The 14,834-nt window shown below is 42.4% G+C and overlaps 1 protein-coding gene across 1 annotated transcript in view; it reads left to right on the top strand.

Moving 5' to 3' along the window:
- Positions 1-9,458: 9,458 nt before the first annotated feature.
- ARSB (arylsulfatase B) overlaps positions 9,459-14,834 on the top strand; it is a 165,745-nt gene continuing 160,369 nt past the window's right edge. Inside the window, exon 1 of the mRNA XM_021699908.1 lies at positions 9,459-9,782. Coding sequence (XP_021555583.1) covers positions 9,462-9,782 — 321 coding nt within the window. The 5' untranslated portion in view covers positions 9,459-9,461. The remainder of the gene's footprint in view (positions 9,783-14,834) is intronic.

The following is a 14,834-nucleotide window of genomic DNA, read 5'->3' as shown; positions in this document are numbered from 1 at the left end:
TATATGCATTCAAGGGTAAATTCTTTACTGCTGGAATCATTCAAGCTTCCTTCAAGCATAATTTGAGTCTTCAATCCCTGTGGAGCTAGTTATCCCACATTGAAACAGTAGAGTGATTGTAAATACAAAGAAGCAGAAGTTGAGTTCAATTCTGTCATTCTATGTGATCACTCAGAGTTTCTATTGACGTTGGTTATGAAACAGAGGGCAAATTGTGAGATACAACATTGTGTTCAGTAAGAGCAGATTTTAGTTCATACTTGAAATATCTTACTGGTTTTGAACAATATCTCTAAAATTAATATTTCCTCTTTTTAAATGGTTGTTAAAACTAAAAAAATAATTAAAATATAATCATCAGTGGCATAATTTTAGAGTTACCTAAGTTGTGATTTTTCAGTATCTTATTAGTTACCGGATAAATTATTTACATAAAATATATCAGACTCTAATCAAAGGAGCAATACACAGAACCTGTGGAGAAGGTTATTGATCATGCAATAACCAAATCTCAGCAAATGGTCACTTATTCAGAATAAACAATCCAACCTCAAAGAATGCCAGGAGAAACAACAAAAGGTGCTGGTCTTACAGTGCTGGAAGAAATCAACAGAGCAGTATTTGAGTGCTCTCCTAACCTGGAGAACTAGTAAGGAATGCCCTGATGGGGGCTGCCAAGCCAACACGAGGACCATTTGGGAAGGGGCGGCCAGCAGGAGCAGGAACCACAGAGGAGACTCAACCATGCTGTTGAAGATGCTACCCAAATCCAAAAGAAGGGAAAAAACACCCCGGCTTCTCTCTTCCTCCCACATTCCAATCTCCCACCAGTGCCTCCCATTGGCTGAACCTACGTGGGAGCAAGTAGGTGAAGGAGCCTGGGACACGTAGCTTGTATACAGAACAGAGCAGAGGAAATCATGAAATGGATCGCATAGCAATAGACGATGACTTGCATACAACACCAACATAGTCTGTGCAGGCCTGGCCAAAGGGGTCAGGTCAACAGGTACAAACATGGCTACCAGGATGGGGGGAGGTTGTGGGGTGGACTAACACATTTAAAAGGGCTATTTTAAAAAATGTTAAAAAATAAAGGGCTATTTACATTATTATTTTTTTTTAAGATATTTTTTATTTATTTGACAGAGAGAGAGAGAGAGCACAAGTAGGCAGAGCAGAAGGCAGAGGGAAAGGGAGAAGCAGGTTCTCTGCTGAGCAGGGAGCCCGATGCGGGGCTCGATCCCAGGACCCTGGGATCATGACTTGGGCCGAAGGCAGCCGCTCAACCGACTGAGCCACTCAGGTGCCCCTACATTATTAGTTTTAAAAAGCATGGCATATTATAATATGCAATATGCTCTCATTTAGGTTCTAATAGGAAAAACCTTAATATTTAAATTGTACTTATGTTTAGACTATCTCAGGAAGGGTAACACTAGTATTCCTGGAGAAGAGTTGAAACTCACTTTTCACGGTACACCCTTTTAACTTAACTTTTTTTTTTTTTAAGATTTTATTTATTTATTTGACAGAGAGAGACACAGCGAGAGAGGGAACACAAGCAGGGGGAGTGGGAGAGGGAAAAGCAGGCTTCCCGCGGAGCAGGGAGCCCGATGCGGGGCTCGATCCCAGGACCCTGGGATCACGACCTGAGCCGAAGGAGACGCTTAACGACTGAGCCACCCAGGCGCCCTTAACTTAACTTTTTAAAAACTATGTATGTGTTTCACTTTTTAAAAATTTAATATAGATATATATTAATTGCACTTTCTTATCTAGTAAGAGTGGGTTCTTATTTTTTTGTCACATAGTATGACTATTTTTATTTTTTGAAGCGTTCACATTGGTTTGAGATATTTAAGCATGGTTGGAAAGTATTGGTCTAGAACTGCTTAAGAAATTGGTGTAAATGTAAAACATTCAGTACAGAAAAAGTGAATGCAATTCAGTTGTTGTATATAGTAAATATTGTGTGAAGACTAAGGCTCGGGGTGTGTGAAAGGTAAAGGGAAGGAAAGAAGAAATGAGATAAAATGCAATACCAACATCCTGTTTCTTGATCTGGGTGGTGGTTACATGGGTGTGTTCACTTTGTGAGAATTAATTGACCTATATATACTTTAGTAGACTATCTTATTTTTTTTAAAGATTAAAAAAATTTTTTTAAAGTAATCTCTACACCCAATATGGGGCTTGAACTTACAACCCCGAGATTAAGAGTTTTAGGCTCTACCGACTAAACCAGCCAAGCACCCCTAGTGCATTGTCTTATGCACGAAAAATGCTATACCAAAAAAATTTTTTTTTTTTTTTTAACCAATGGTGCTGTTTTCCACTTTCTACTCTCTCTAGTCAGTTTTGAGGAGGAAGGAGGTGATAAGCAATGGGCAAGAAGAGGGGGTCAAGGGAGTTTCAGTGTGAGTTGGCCATAGCTGTTCTTATCTAGACTATCAATTTCAGCAATCGGGAATATATTAGAGCTAAAAGAAATCTTTCTTTTTAAAATCTGACCGCTTTTTTTTCAATACATGCACATATATTAACACACCAAACAAAACCAACAATATCCTGAAGATGCTTTTTTTTTTTTTAAGATTTTACTTATTTATTTGATAGAGCGAGCGAGAGCAGGAACACAAGCAGGGGGAGTGGGAGAGGGAGAAGCAGGCTTCCTGCTGAGCAGGGAACCGGATGCGGGGCTCGATCCCAGGACCCTGGGATCACGACCTGAGCCGAAGGCAGATGCTTAACGACTGAGCCACCCAGGTGCCCCTGAAGATGCTTCTTATAGAGAATTACATTCCTACATGCTTAATGATTATTAATGCAGTGATAATAGTTAGAACTGATAGTAGTTAATATAACGTATGCATGTAAGTATTGGTGACTAGAAGAAGGTAAAAGAACATTAAGAACAGTCATCTGTAAGTCTGGTATATGACTTCACAGGCCTTCAAGAAGACCCTCTCCTCCTCAATTAGATATGGTAGAAACAAATCCATCCTAGATCAGTTTCCAAGATTAAATGTATTGTGAAAATAATTTTTTTTGTGAAAATAATTTAATAGCTGACATCTAAAGTAATAAAGTTTGGATATTCTTTCTGACGTTCAAGTCTATCTCCTTCTGGACTACCCAGGGCGGTAATGGGGCAATGAGTAACACCAACCGTAATTTACCACATTTAGTTAGTGAATTTCAGGTTCTCTATCTGAAGAAAGATTTCTTGTCATTATCTCTACCCCAACGGTTAAACATTTAGAGATAGTGTTTAAAATTGCTTAGACTTTGTATGCAATATTTGTCATATTCAAAGACTCTGAAACAAAACGGGTTTGCAGAAGCGTTGAAACGTGGGTATCCTGACTTCTAAGCATAGCTTCTAGCCAGTTAGCACCATGCCAAGAACTAGGGGGTCTGCAAACTGGAGAAATCAGGAGGCCCAGCAAGTGTTATGTAAGATATATTTTCTTTGTAAGATTTTTTATTTATTTATTTGAGAGAGAGTGAGAGCATGAGCAGTGGGGGAGGGGTAGAGGGAGAGGGAGAAGCAGACTCCCTGCTGAGCAGTATGCCCAGCTGGGGCTTGATCCCAGGATCCCAGGATCATGACCTGAGCTGAAGGCACTTAACCGACTGAGCCACCCAGGTGCCCCTGTATAATATCTTTTCTTTGTAAAAAATATATCCCAAGTTCCAAGTACTCTACCTACCCCCAAATTAACTTTTATACCCACTGGTGAGTTGGGAGCTGACTTTATTTCAGTCCTAATTTTTGCATCTTCTAACTGATTGGAATGGTTTTTATCGATATGATTATGTACTGGAAAAACCCTTAAAAATCAATAATTAAACTAACTCAAACAGTGAAATAATTCAGCATTTGGCAGAATATAAATTACCATGCAGAAATCAGTAACCTTCATGTCCACAAATAATAACCAGTTAAAGGATATAAAGAAAGCCCCCTTTCAGTAGCAACAGAGAAGATAAAATACTTAGGAATAAATTTAACAAGACAAGCACAAAACTGATATGAAGAAAATTTTTTGAAACTTCTAAAAGACTTAAGTAGACTTAATAAATGGAAGATAACCTTTATTTTTAGATAGGACAACTTAATATTACAAAGATTTCAGTTGCCCCTAAATTAGTTTATAAATTTAATGCAATTCCAATAAAAACAACACATTTTTTAAAAACATTTTTATTGGAATTTTTGTTTATCTGACAGAGAGAGCGAGCACACAAGCAGGGGGTGCGGCAGGCAGAGGGAGAAGGAGAGGCAGATTCCCTGCTGAGCAGGAAGCCCAACATGGGGCTCAATCCCAGGACCCCGGGATCATGACCTGAGCCGGAGGCAGACGCTTAACGACCCAGGCGCCCCACCAACCTATTTTTTTTATGGAACTGGACATGTTGATGTTAAAGTTCATATGACAAGATAAACATGCAGGAATAACCAGGAAAGCATTAAAAAATAAGTTATGAGGAGTCACTATTCCTATCATACATTAAAACATACTATAAAACCTCTGTAACTGAAACAGTGTGGTACTGGTGTATGAGTCAACAGACATGCCAGTGGAATAGAACAGAGAGCCCAGAAATAGACTCAAATATATGAGAAAATTAAGCATATGATAAATGTGACATCTCATAGCAGTGGGGCAGAGATAGACTTCTTTATTTTCTTTACAAATGGTGCTAGGAACTGGGTAACCATTTGGAAAAAGGTAAAATCAGATTCAAATCTCACGTCATCCACAAAAATAAATGCCAATGGGTCAGGGATCTAAATGTGAAAACTGAAACCATGCTAGAAGAAAACATGGGTGAATTTTATTTTAACTTTGGTATAAGGAAAGTCTAATCATGACTCAAAATCCAGAGGCAATAAAAAAATTGCTATATTTGACCACATTAAAAAAAATCACTTTGGCATATCAAAAAATACCACAACAAAATATTTGACAGTTGAGAAACTGGTAGAAAATATTTCTGGTACATATCACAGTTAAAGAGGTAACATCTCTAGTCCATAAAGAACTCTTAAAATTCAGAAGGAAAAGACCAAAACCAGTTGAAAATGACACAATTCACAAAAGTGATGTAAAAACAGCCCTTCCACATCTCAAAAGATTTTTAACCTTACTCATAAGAGAAATGCAAAACCAAAAACTATCTGTGATATCATTTCTCATATCAGATTGGCAAAAAAAAGTATGATCTTTAATGGCTGGTAACAATGAAAATTGGTACTACCCATATAGTATGGAAAGGGGGAAAGTAGAATTGGAGGTATTCACTATGAACTCATGGTTTTATACCTATTCATATGTATCAATATACTACATATACATACTTATGTATGCCTGAGTGAATATATACATCTAATTCCTATCTTTGTCTGATGAGAGATCCTGGAAATAAGGACAGCCCAGTAGCAATGAGCACAACTATAGCACAGATACTGGTTTCTAGATGCCATCCTCCACTGAAAGCAATCAGGGAGGGTTCCTTGTAGAAATGGTTAATTCCAGGGTTGGAGAAGGAAAAGTACAAGATGAACCTAGAATACCTTGTTGTACCAAAAAGTAAGGGAGTGTTCAAAGGTAAAAAGGATATGCCAAAAGGATACAAGAGCCAGACTGAAGGGGCTCCCACTGATCAAATCAAAGGAAATTTGAGGATCAAAATAATTATAGTAAAGCACATTGATTAAAATGAGAATCCATGAGTTGAGTGATTTAAATAAACAAATTAATGGGAGAGAAGGCAAACTTTTTCCCTACTTGACAACTAATTAATATAGAAGGAATGATGGAATTAGAAAATCACCATTCAGCAACCATCCTGATAATAGATCAAAGCAAGAAGCAGCAGTGAGTGCTAAAACAAACAAGCCAAAGTTTTAGAAAGAATAGAATATAAATGTATTCTCAAATTATCTCCCCGTAAAATAATGATTAGTTCCAAGGGGAAAATAGTAACTTCACAGTGGAGAAATGACTGCCTTAACAAAGTGATCAAATAATAAATCAACATCACGTCCTTCTTAATATGAAGCCTCAAGAAGATATATCACTTTTTTGATACTTCTGCACAAACCCATCCCCTGAGCCTAATCATCAGGAAATATCAAAGTCCAATTGAGAGACTTCATAATAACTAGCCTGTACTGCATATCATGTGTTCAATACATAAAAATAAACTTTCTAACTAACTCATGTGCACATTTCCAGAGCACAATTAGCATAGGTTTTTGTTCAAAAATGCAGGATATGAGAAGTCTCAGTGTAAGTGTAGCTAGTTTCTGAAGCAGGTGGTCAAAGGAGGAACTGTTTCGGCAGGTTAGCAGCCATGTTTGGGCAATTTGATTGATTGATTTATTTTTTAAGATTTTATTTATTTATTTGACAGAGAGAGAGCACAAGTAGGCAGAGTGGTAGACAGAGGGAGAAGGAGAAGCAGGCTCCCTGCTGAGCAGGGAGCCCGATGCGGGGCTCAATCCCAGGACCCTGGGATCATGACCTGAGCAGAAGGCAGACGCTTAATGACCGAGCCACCCAGGCTCCCCTGGGCAATTTGATTTCTATCAGGGTAGGGAGAAAACAGTTATGGAGAGGAAGGACATGCAAGAGCCATAGTGGAGAATTCTCAAGCCTTTATTGTCTCTTACAGGGTCTTTAAATAAAATTTTCAAGCCTTAATAAGAATCAAACTGCTCTTCAAAATTATCCTTTTGAATTTAATGCTAAATTTAAATTTTTTTCCTGCTAAATTCCACTAGAGATTAAATTTGGATGTGTCATAAACTAATCCACTTCATGCGAAGAAAAAGAATTATATGTAAAAGGAAAACACTCCATGTGTTAAAGGATAATTTTCTTTTTTTTTTAAAAGATTTTATTTATTTATTTTTTCTAGAGAAAGAGAGAGAGCATGAGAGGGGGGAGGGTCAGAGGGAGAAGCAGACTCCCCGCCAAGCAGGGAGCCCGATATGGGACTCCATCCCGGGACTCCAGGATCATGACCTGAGCCAAAGGCAGTTGCCCAAGCAACTGAGCCACCCAGGCGCCCTAAAGGATAATTTTCAAAAAAAAGATAAAATCATAACCCTTGTACGAATATAAAAATGAATACATGTTAAAGATTTTATTTAATTCACTAGTGAGGAAACTGGTAAGGTGTTAAAACTAGTTCAAAGGACAACCCAAGGATCAGATCATGAATATTAAAACAAATGTGCAAGTGGGGGCAAAACCTGTTTTCCAAGGGGGCGGTGGGGATTGTCACTACACTGGCTAGAAGTCATTGGTGTATGTATAAACTAGAATTAGTTTCTACAGCTGACAAAACCAAAAGACAGCCGACAGAATGGGAGAAGATAATGTGCAAATGACGTATCAATAAAGGGCTGGTATCCACAATCTATAAGGAACTTATCAAACTCAACACCCAAAGAACAAATGATCCAACAAGAAATGCGCTGAAGACATGAACAGACATTTTTCCAAAGAAGACATCCAAGTGGCCAACAGACACATGAAAAAGTGCTCAACATCGCTCAGCATCAGAGAAATCCAAATCAAAACCACATTGAGATACCACCTCACACCTGTCAGAATGGCTAAAATTAACAAGTCAGGAAATGACAGATGTTGGCAAGGATGCAGAGAAAGGGGAACCCTCCTACACTGTTGGTGGGAATGCAAGCTGGTGCGGCCACTCTGGAAAACAGTACGGAGGTTCCTCAAAAAGTTGAAAATAGAGCTGCCCTATGACCCAGCAATTGCACTAACTGGGTATTTATCCCAAAGATACAAATGTAGTGATCCGAAGGGGTACGTGCACCCCAATGTTTATAGCAGCAATGTCTACAATAGCCAAACTATGGAAAGAACTCAGATGTCCATCGACAGATGAATGGAGAAAGAAGAGGTGGTATATATACACAATGGAATATTACACAGCCATCAAAAACGAAATCTTGCCATTTGCAACCATGTGGATGGAACTAGAGGGCATTATGCTAAGCAAAGTAAGTCAGAGAAAGACAATTATCATATGATCTCACTGATATGTGGAATTTAAGAAAAAACAGAGGATCATAGGGGAAGAGAGGAAAAAATAAAATAAGACGAAACCATAGAGGGAGACAAATCATAAGAGACTCTTAATCACAGGGAACAAACAGGGTTGCTGGAGGGAGATGGGGTAACTGGAGGATGGACATTAAGGAGGGCATGTGATGTAATGAGTATTATATAAGACTGATGAATCACAGGCCCGTACCTCTGAAACCAATAATACATCATATGTTAATTGAGTTTAAATTTAAAAATGTTTTTTAAAAAAGGATTAGTTTCCATTGCTATCAGTCATCCACAACTTATAAAGCTGTGAAATAATTCCCATGGCATCAGATTCAGATAGCCTGAAAGGATATATCCTACGGTGCATAACCGCCTGGCCCCCATAACTGTAGTTACAGTCTATCTCCAGACTAGAAGAGGCAGAGAGTTTTGGATGGCAGTGGTCGTAAGGCTACCTTCCCAATTCAGTGAGCATGTGGTTAAGGGAACTTTTTCCTTCCATCCTCAGATGATTTCAAGCACGTTAGAAACTATACTTCTTTGGCTCACTACTTGAGTGTCGCGGAGCCCGCCGTGAAGAAGCTCATACCTGGACAAGCTAGTGAGCTACTTAATGGTCACGCGACAGCCCCCCAACTCCTCAGGGCAGCCTAAGTAAAACTGCACCTTCAAAAGGACACCGTGCAGTCGGAGTGTGTATTTAGCCCCCTTTTGGGTAGTGAGGAGGAAGTGGTTTCACGGGCGTATGCTATTCATAAATGAATCTGAAACATCGCCTAGAGTTTTGCCTTTCCATCCACCGCCCACTTGCACAAGTCTGAGTTCTTTTGCTAGAAATGATTCCCCCACGACCTTTAAAACATCACGGCTCAGGATGTGAGTTTGGGTTAGGCTCAACCAACTACAGGCTTCTTGATTCTGAAAAAAAGGAGGGTACATTATAATTCCTAACTGCCCAGTTTGTTGCGAAATTTAAAGAAAATGTTTTGCAAATTGCGAAGAGTTACTAAAAAGATCAAATCTGCTCCTCTTTGAGGATGCTACGATGCAAGGTTCATCTCTGGAAAGAGAAGAATCTTGGCTCCCATCAAGCATCAACGGAGTTTCCGCGGAGCTGGGCCAGCGGGAGAACCGGGTGCTTCTCCGCTGGCTCCTCCCCCGTCACACCGGCCGGGGCCCGGGTCAGAGGCGGCGGGGGCTCCGGCGCCAGGCCTCTACCGCCCACCGCCCGCCGCCCGCCGCCCGCCGGGGTGAAATCCCGTGCGGGGGCGGGGCAGGCCCGGCCGCCCAGTTCCTGATTCTACAAGCGGTGCAGGGGGCTGCCGGCGCCACAGGCGCGGGCACCGTAGGCGGCGAAGGATGGGCCGGGGCGGCGCGGCGAGCCTGCCCCGAGGCCCCAGCCTGCGGCGGCCGCTCCTCCCCGGCGTCCTCCCCTTGCTGCTGCGCCTGCTACTGCTGGCGGTCCCGCCGGGCGCAGGCGCGGGGGCCGGCCGGCCGCCGCCGCACCTCGTTTTCGTGCTGGCGGACGACCTGGGCTGGAACGACGTGGGCTTCCACGGCTCGAACATCCGCACGCCGCACCTGGACGCGCTGGCGGCCGGCGGGGTGCTCCTGGACAACTACTACACGCAGCCGCTGTGCACGCCTTCGCGGAGCCAGCTGCTCACCGGCCGCTACCAGGTACGCAGCGCCCCCGGCGGCCCGCCAACCCGTCGCCGGCGCCCCGCTCCGCCCCTCCCGCGGCCGCCGCTCGGCCCTCCTGCCGCGCCCCGCCGGCCGCTCGGCCGACCCGCGAGCCTCCGGCAAGTGGGGCCGGGAGGCCGGGGCGGGCGCTGGCTAGCCGGGGTCAGTTCCCCGAGCTGGGTCCAGGCGAGGCGGCTGCTCCCCCCGGCCGAGCCGTCCCCGCTGCTCCCCGGCCGGCAGGCCGCCGCGGCCTCCGCGCATGCCCGCTCCAGGGCGACACGCAGCCCCCGGAACCCCCCCCTCCTCTCGGGCTTTTTCGGTCTTTCGTTTTCTGAAGGTTGGGGTGAAAGGGTTTCTAGGGGAGTGCTAATGCTGGGCCTGCCAGCCGTAGGTCGAAGGGTTAGAGTGGACTCTGCAGAGAGGTCCTGAAGACGGGCGAAGGAGGGGGAGCGGGCTGGGCACCCCGGAGTGGAGCAGACAGAGGAGGGTAGCCGGGAAAGCAGGGGCGGGGCGCCAGGTAAAGGGAAAAGAGTGTGCGCGGTGGGTGCGACTCTGCTCGCCTGCAAACCCAGCGGTCCTAGGTTAGGACTGTCCGATCACGGATTCATTTTTCCAGTTCTCAGCACAGTGAACCTACCCAGGTTGATTTTTCTTCGGTTGCTGATACTCCTTTCTTTTTTTTTTTTTTTTTTTTTTTAAAGATTTTGTTAATTTATTTGACAGAGAGAGACACAGTGAGAGCAGCAACACAAGCAGGCGGAATGGGAGAGGGAGAAGCAGGCTTCTTGCCAAGCAGGGAGCCCGATGTGGGACTCGATCCCAGGACCCTGGGATCATGACCTGAGCCGAAGGCAGACGCTCAACGACTGAGCCACCCAGGCACCCGCTGATACTCCTTTCTGATTTAACCTTGTGTTCAGTGCTTCTGAGCACCTTTATTATCTATTTATCAATGAAGTATAATGGCATATAATATCCTGTCATCTTCAGGGGTGCATTATAGTGATTCTATATTTTTATACATTATGAAATGATCCCCATAAGTCTAGCTATCATTTATCACCATACAAAATTACAGCATATTATTGGCTATATCCCCAATGCTGTACATTATACCTTCATGACTTATTTTTTATCTAGAAGTTTGTACCTCTGAATCCTCTTTGCCCTTTTCACCTGCCCCGCAACCCCTCTCCCCTCTGGAAACCAGCTGTTTCCTGTATCTATGAATCTGCTTGTTTTATTTTGTTTGTTCATTGTTTTGGTTTTAGGATTTCACACATAGGTGAAATCATATGGTATTTGTCTTTCTCTGACTTGCCTTCGCATTATACCCTCTACGTTCCTTCCATGTTGCGACAATGGTAGGATTTCATTCTTTTTTTATGGCTGAGTAATATTCCGTGTTTTGTATCTATGTCTACATGCATACATATATATGACATCTAATTTTATCTATTCACCTATGGATGGACGCTTAGGTTGCTTCCATATCTTGGCTATTGTAAAGAGTGCTGCAGAGAACATAGGGGTGCATAGATCTCCTCAGATTGGTTTGCCCTTTTCTTCTGATAAGTATCCAGAAGTGGAATTGCTGGGTCATGTGATAGCTCTAGTTTTAATTTTCTGAGGAACATCCATACTGTTTTCCCTAGTGGCTGTACCAATTTACATTCCTATCAACAGGGCAGGAGGGCTCCATTTTCTCCACATCCTCGCCAACACTTGTTATTTCTTGTTCTTTTGATACTAGCCAGTCTGACAGATGTCAAGTGATAGCTCACATTATCTCTAAAAGCTTTTCTTTAACAACTTCTATGTAGTTAACAGAGATATGTATACTCGTAGAGTGTGCACTTATGTTAGATAACTAAGAATATCCAGAACATTTGCATGGTGCTTCACTGTTTTTAAAGTTAATTCTTGAAATAGCTCATGAGGTAGCTGTAACTTTTAATCCCCTTTTACAGATAAGGAAATAAACTTGTAGAAGTTCGATTACATGTTAAGAATCACACAGCTAGAAAGTGATAATATTGGTCTTGTGCCTCTCCTGTATCCACTCGTCATCTCAGGCCCATAAAATTGTATCCTTTTTGCTTAATCTGACTGAGATTGATGATTTTATAAGATCCTGATGTGATTATGGCTATTATATTAAATACAATAAATGGTTACTGTTCCAGAACACAAGCATACCTCCTTATACCTGTATTGTTTATTCAACAAGCACATTTTGAGCCCTTACTGTGCAAGTCACGGGATATGCTTGAACCTTGCCCTCCTAAGTCTGTGTTCATGTAGCCTCTCTGATCAACCGTAGCCTTGTTGTCCAAAGATCAAGAGAAGGGAGGGTTTATTTGCAATAAAGATTTCCACAGTGATCCGAAGACTTGTAGAAACAGAAAGGATAGAGTTTTACTACAGGACTGAGAAGTAGCTGTCGCCCAGGTTTCCATGAAGGTCAAGGATGGCTCCCTTCACCAGCAGCCCTAAGTACTTTCCACAGGTCTAGCCTTGGCTGCAAGGGGTAATCAGGAATCCGTGCTTTAAGAATGATCTCACCCTGGACACTTAGTAGGAGTAAAGGCGCATTTGAGTAAAGAAAGGAGAGAATGCAAGGTCTGCCTCCAATAGTTCTGCATTTGCTCTGAAGTAAGAGAACTGAACTCAAATTGCAGAAGAATGGGAGGGCCATTCATTTCTCTGACTTCCTCCCTTCCAACAGATTTGAACAGGAAAGCAAATACCATACTTTAAGAAACTTGTTCTTATAATTGGCTGCTTTTGTCCCCTAACATCCTTCTCTGCCAGTCACCACCATTCCATCTTGGAGAAAAAAACGTGTGTAGAGTACCCTGTAGTTAAGAAGTGAAGGAAGGTGGCTGAGTTGGTTAAGCGACTGCCTTCGGCTCAGGTCATGATCCTGGAGTCCCTGGATCGAGTCCCTGGATCGAGTCCCTGGATCGAGTCCCTGGATCGAGTCCCGCATCGGGCTCCCTGCTCGGCAGGGAGTCTGCTTCTCCCTCTCCCGCTCCCCACTCTTGTGCTCTTTCTCTCTCTCACTCTCTCTCTCAAATAAATAAATAAAATCTTAAAAAAAAAAAAAAAAGAAGTGAAGGAAGGGTAGAAGTTGCGAACTTCAAAACAGTTCAGAGACCACTCACTGTAGCAGGCTAGCCTCCCTAAACATTTTGCTTGACTTTTCTCCCGCTTTATTCTGAGTTCAGGAGACCCAATTACAAATTACCTCAGGCTAGCAAGCGTCCTTTTTTAAAGGCGCCAACACTTAAGGGAGAACTAAGGAGCTTCATTGCCCTCAGATACTATATACTGATAACCATTCTAGCACTTTACACTTTGATTGATTGACTTCTCTCAGCAACCCGGTGAGGTAGGTACTACTTTTATCCCTATTTGATAACAAGGAAACCAAGGCTGGAAGAGGGTAAGAACCTTGCCCGAGGTCACAGGGCTGGTAAGTGGTGGACCAGGACGTGGCCAGGCAGCATGGCTCTAAAACGACTACATTGTGTTGTCTACTCAGAATTATTAAAAATATCATCACAAGAGCTGCCTCAGATTTACTAAATGATCCATTATTTTTGGACATTTAGGTCATTTCCAAACATCTCAACAACAAAAAGTTAACCCGTATTGTTTCAAGTTAGGAATTGCCTATGTTAAATGGGAAATGAAAATGGGGGAGAGGTTTTATTTCTGAACGAGTCATGTGTTGTGCAATATTTTAGTCACTAAAATGAGGAAATTTGTTGACTATTTCAAAATTAGGTACTTGAAAGAACTACATAATAGTTCTGTGAACTTAACAATCGCCTTTAGTAGAATATTTAGAGACCCATCCTGCCCATAGTCATGTAACTTTAGAAAAGTGTAAAGTGATAACTAAGCCTAGCCTGATTGAACTTAGTTTCCCCAAATTCTGAGTTTTAGGTTTTTGGCTTATTAAAGTATTTGGTGAAGAGGACTGGTTGGGAATAATGAGATGTGGGTTCCAGTGTTCACCACGTCAGTCTTCACACTCTGACTGGCTGGACATCATTTTCCACATCTGTAAAATATGGAAGCTGGGCTGAACACCCTGGCTCTTTCTAGCTCTACATTTCTTTGACTCTAAGGCCCTGTGTCCCTTAGAGCGGGTTTCTTTTTCTTTCTTTTTTAAAAATTTTTTTATTGTCATGTTAATCACCATACATTACATCATTAGTTTTTGATGTACTGTTCCATGATTCATTGTTTGTGCATAACACCCAGTGCTCCATGCAGAACGTGCCCTCTTTAATATCCATCACCAGACGGGCGCCTGGGTGGCTCAGTTGGTTGAGCGGCTGCCTTCGGCTCAGGTCATGATCCTGGAGTCCCTGGATCGAGTCCCGCGTCGGGCTCCCTGCTCGGCAGGGAGTCTGCTTCTCCCTCTGACCCTCCCCCCTCTCCTGCTCTCTCTCATTCTCTCTCTCAAATAAATAAATAAAATCTTCAAAAAAAATAAAAAAAAATAAATAAAAATATCCATCACCAGGCTAACCCATCCTCCCACCCGCCTCCTCTCTAGAGCAGGTTTCTAACTTGGCAAATGTACCTGATCATAGCTACTGACCCCATCTAGGGGCGGGAAGAGAGATTACTCCTTTTCAGCGCGCTATGCGCCTTACAATGTTGCTGCTTGTTTGGCCAGAATTTGTTTCAACAGGAACATGAACCCAGCCTTTTATATAGAGACATGTAATTGTTCAGAATCCTCACATATGAACCTTTTTAAACCTGCATACTTTGGTGAAAAATGCATGGAGTTTGATAAAGCGGGGAAGAGGGAGATTGATCGGAAGAGGAGGTAAATGGTTATTGGTAAATTCAGGTCTCTGTACACTGTTCTTCTCACAATCTTATGACTCATTCATTCCTTATTTAAAAAATATTTTTGATATATATTTTGATGTATATTTGAATAGAAAACACAATGGTTTGAAAACTGAAAAGTTACTGAAAATCTCTTCTTATGTACATGCACGCATGTACATACACACACAC

The sequence above is a fragment of the Neomonachus schauinslandi genome, chromosome 7, assembly GCF_002201575.2.
Source record: "Neomonachus schauinslandi chromosome 7, ASM220157v2, whole genome shotgun sequence".
Taxonomy (NCBI): Eukaryota; Metazoa; Chordata; class Mammalia; order Carnivora; family Phocidae; genus Neomonachus; species Neomonachus schauinslandi.
The sequence above is the reverse complement of the archived record's forward strand: the minus strand, read 5'-3'. Positions and strand labels throughout refer to the sequence as shown.